General features: G+C 31.1%; 1 protein-coding gene across 1 annotated transcript; it reads left to right on the top strand.

Annotated features, from left to right (window-relative positions):
* Positions 1-809: 809 nt before the first annotated feature.
* LOC117175438 lies at positions 810-2,331 on the top strand. The gene is made up of 4 exons (XM_033365146.1): positions 810-924; positions 1,362-1,476; positions 2,031-2,147; positions 2,228-2,331. Exons 2-4 carry the CDS (start codon positions 1,389-1,391, stop codon positions 2,329-2,331), a joined length of 309 nt encoding a protein of 102 aa, XP_033221037.1. The 5' UTR covers positions 810-924; positions 1,362-1,388.
* The last annotated feature ends 1,048 nt before the right edge of the window (positions 2,332-3,379 follow it).

The following is a 3,379-nucleotide window of genomic DNA, read 5'->3' as shown; positions in this document are numbered from 1 at the left end:
TTTCTAGGTCAACAAATGCACAGAAAACTTTTTTTCCTACTCTCAAACTTTTCTCTGTTATTTGCCGTAAGCTAAATATTTGATCCGTACATGACCTTCCTGTCATAAACCCACTTTGGACTTCCCAAATCAATTTTATTTTATTTTTAAATTCACTTTTTCATTTTGATAATTCAAATGTCTGTAAAACAATTTTTTTGTTTGAAAAATTAAGTGTTTGGTCGAATGTGCAACAATTTTTGGTTGAAAATGATTCTCTTTCGTTTCAAATTCAATTTTTATACCATTTGGTAGAAAATTCGTCTTTGCTGGCTCAAAATCCAACCATCTGGTCCAAAATTTAATAATTTTATTGAAAAGTCATCTTTTTTATCGACAATTTAATGTTTTTCTTTAGAATTCCTGTGTTTTTTTTATGTTGAAAAGTCATCTTTAATAGGAGTAAAGTTGAGAAACAATTTAAAACCTTGCCGGATATTCTGGAAATCTTTCCCGAGTCGAAATGTTAGTCCTTTTTTGAACCTGCGTAACTCATTTAATACCTGTTTTGGTCCTGCGTCGCACTTTTTTTCCTATTTTGGACCTTGTACGTCCTGCTCAAGCCCTAATTTATACCTTTATGAACTCCGCGACAAAATTGAATATTTTTAACGTCCTGATTTGGTCCTGCTACATATTTGATCACCTGATTTGGTCCTGCCCATGTCTTGTAACCATGGTGATTGGTGGGAAGGAAGGGGGTCAAGCGCAGTGAAGCGTCTATCGGCGTCTATTTTGCAGTCAGTGCAGTTTGTGAAAAGTTTTGGAGTTTTGTCAGTGAGTAAGTTTGTTTTGAGTGAAGTAAAATCAAGCGCGGTTGAACTTTTTTTTACAAAAAACAGAAGGCAGCAGTAGCGGAAGAAAAATTCTTAAAAGAATTCTTTGGTAAGTAAATTGTTTACAATACTAGCATCAAGCACTGTAACTGCAACGCAAGCGTTACATTCATATAACCTTTGCGTGCAATCTGTGTTTCGCGATTGTGCTAGCAGAAATTTCCATAATTTTATAGATTTTGGACATTTTTTATATATTGCTTCCTCATATAATATAATATATTTCTTTTAAAAACAAAAAATATTTCCTTCCCTTAATTTACAATACCTATAAAGGTTAAGCAATTTTGCCGTTTGCTAATTTGCAAACGATATAATTTTCCCAGCCTTCTTCTGAAGTAAAATCATTCGTATTTTAATTTATCTTATGAATCTTTTCAGTGATCCCTCTAATTTGTAATCGATCTTGGCCCTTAAACAAATTATATTGAATGATAATGATTTAACATTTTTAATACAGATTCGACATGTTTTCATTGTTTTCAGATTTTCACCAATTTGAGGTTAGGAAACATGACGAATTTTAAAGACTTGACAAATGATGAATTGGCTGTCGAGTTGCCGAAGGTGATAGATCCGGAAGTAGTTGCAATTTTGAAAGGTAAGAACAGTAATCTAATTCGTAATTTTCACGAAAATTGTTTTCCATCTATAAAGTGGAATAGTTAAATTTGGGTTATATTAATGAAGACCTTACTGAAGTGAAAAACAAGAAAAAAGAGAAGCTTCTTGAAAAAAGATGAGAATGAGGAATTCTTAAGAACAATTGTATAATAACTTGAAATTATTCTAAAAATTATTTCATTTTTTTCAGGTTTAAGCAAAGGAGAAAATTATGAATAGTATATGTAAATTGCAAAGCGAAATCGACATTAACAATTTTTGCCTAGTGCTGCGAATGGCGAATTTTTTTATTTTCATTCAATTCATTCAATTAAATGATTTGCAGTGCTTTTAAAAATTATTTCATTATTTTTTAGGATGAAGGGCTTGTGATACTTATAAAATTATCGAAATAGTTAAACATAAATAAAAAATAAATTATACGTACGTATGTAACACTAAACTGAAATAAAATTTGCGAACAAATTTATATAGTAAGTCTTATAAAATATGAAATAGAATTAATCACGAAAAATTAATTTTTTATTTTAGACGTGAGAAAATCAGTTCACAAACCCCAGCTACCTGGGAAAGAGAGTGAGGACTCGGCCGAATGTTCCGCTATATTTGTTCGACAAAATTATCCGGGATATTGTGAAAGTGCAAAAGGTAAATATTGAAATATCTTTTAGTTATCCTTATCGAAATAGTAGAACATAAAATAAAACTAAAAAAATATATTCATTTAGAAGCATGGGATGCATCATGGAATGCCGTAAATTATAATCCTGGCCCATCAACTTCTGCGAATCCCGATTCCAGGATTGATAGATGGGAACTGATGGAGCTCTGAAGAACGAAAATAATAACATAACTTGTACAAATTACACAGATTACTTATAAATGTCCAATTTGTATGTAAGATTATTGATTTATGTGATATTTTCATGCATATAAAAGTGATTATTTATTAAAAAGATGTGGAAATAAAGTTTCATTTTTTATGTATAAATAATTATTTTATACAGGAAATAAGCCCTGTATAGGTCCTTATTAAACTTATGTAAGTCCTAACATTGCAGGGTCAAAATACGAAAACATTTCGATTCGGATAGGACCTGGCAGGACCTTAATAGGTTCGCGCCATTTGTCCTATTGTAGACCTAACATTGCTGAAAGTGGAAATATGCAGCACTTAGGAGGACTAAACTAGGACCTTAATCGTTCATAAATAAGCCCTGTATAGATCCTTCTTATACAAACTTAAGTCCTAAAATAGCAGGTTCAAAATAGGACTAAAATTTTGACTCGGGTTATTCTACTTGAAAACTCTTCTTCTCTGTTTAAAATTCGTCTTTTGGTTGAAAACACAACTATTTTGCAGAAACTGTCGTATATTTTGACTTGAATTCTTAGGAATATAAAGTATTTCGTATTGAATTCAATATTGTACCAATACGTTCATTTTATTTTAAAGAATTAATTTATCTATTTTTGTGAAAAATCATCCTATTTACCCCGTTTTTTGATTATTTTGCGTTCTGAAGTCTGTAGTTACCAACAAATTTTCCCCGGTGATAAAGATGGTCATCCTTGTTTTGTATATATATGTTCTTTATGTACTCGTATTATATAGGCATGCCATGTATTTCTGGTGAGAGATTATCAATTCGTTGTTAGTGATCGGCAATCGAAACGTAACTATAGGAACAAAAGATGCCGCCGCTTTGTAAAGAGCAAATGCATTTAATGATTTAAACGCAAGGAGCATAAACCGTGAGACGTATTACGTAGCTAGGTACTCATAATGTACTATATTCATGTGCCAATAGTTTTAACCCTTAAAGAATAGAACACATTTCTTTCTGGTAATTATGAAATGTTCTTTTATTTTATCTGAA

The sequence above is a fragment of the Belonocnema kinseyi genome, chromosome 6 (assembly GCF_010883055.1).
Source record: "Belonocnema kinseyi isolate 2016_QV_RU_SX_M_011 chromosome 6, B_treatae_v1, whole genome shotgun sequence".
NCBI lineage: Eukaryota > Metazoa > Arthropoda > Insecta > Hymenoptera > Cynipidae > Belonocnema > Belonocnema kinseyi.
This window is presented reverse-complemented; position numbering and strand designations above follow the sequence as displayed.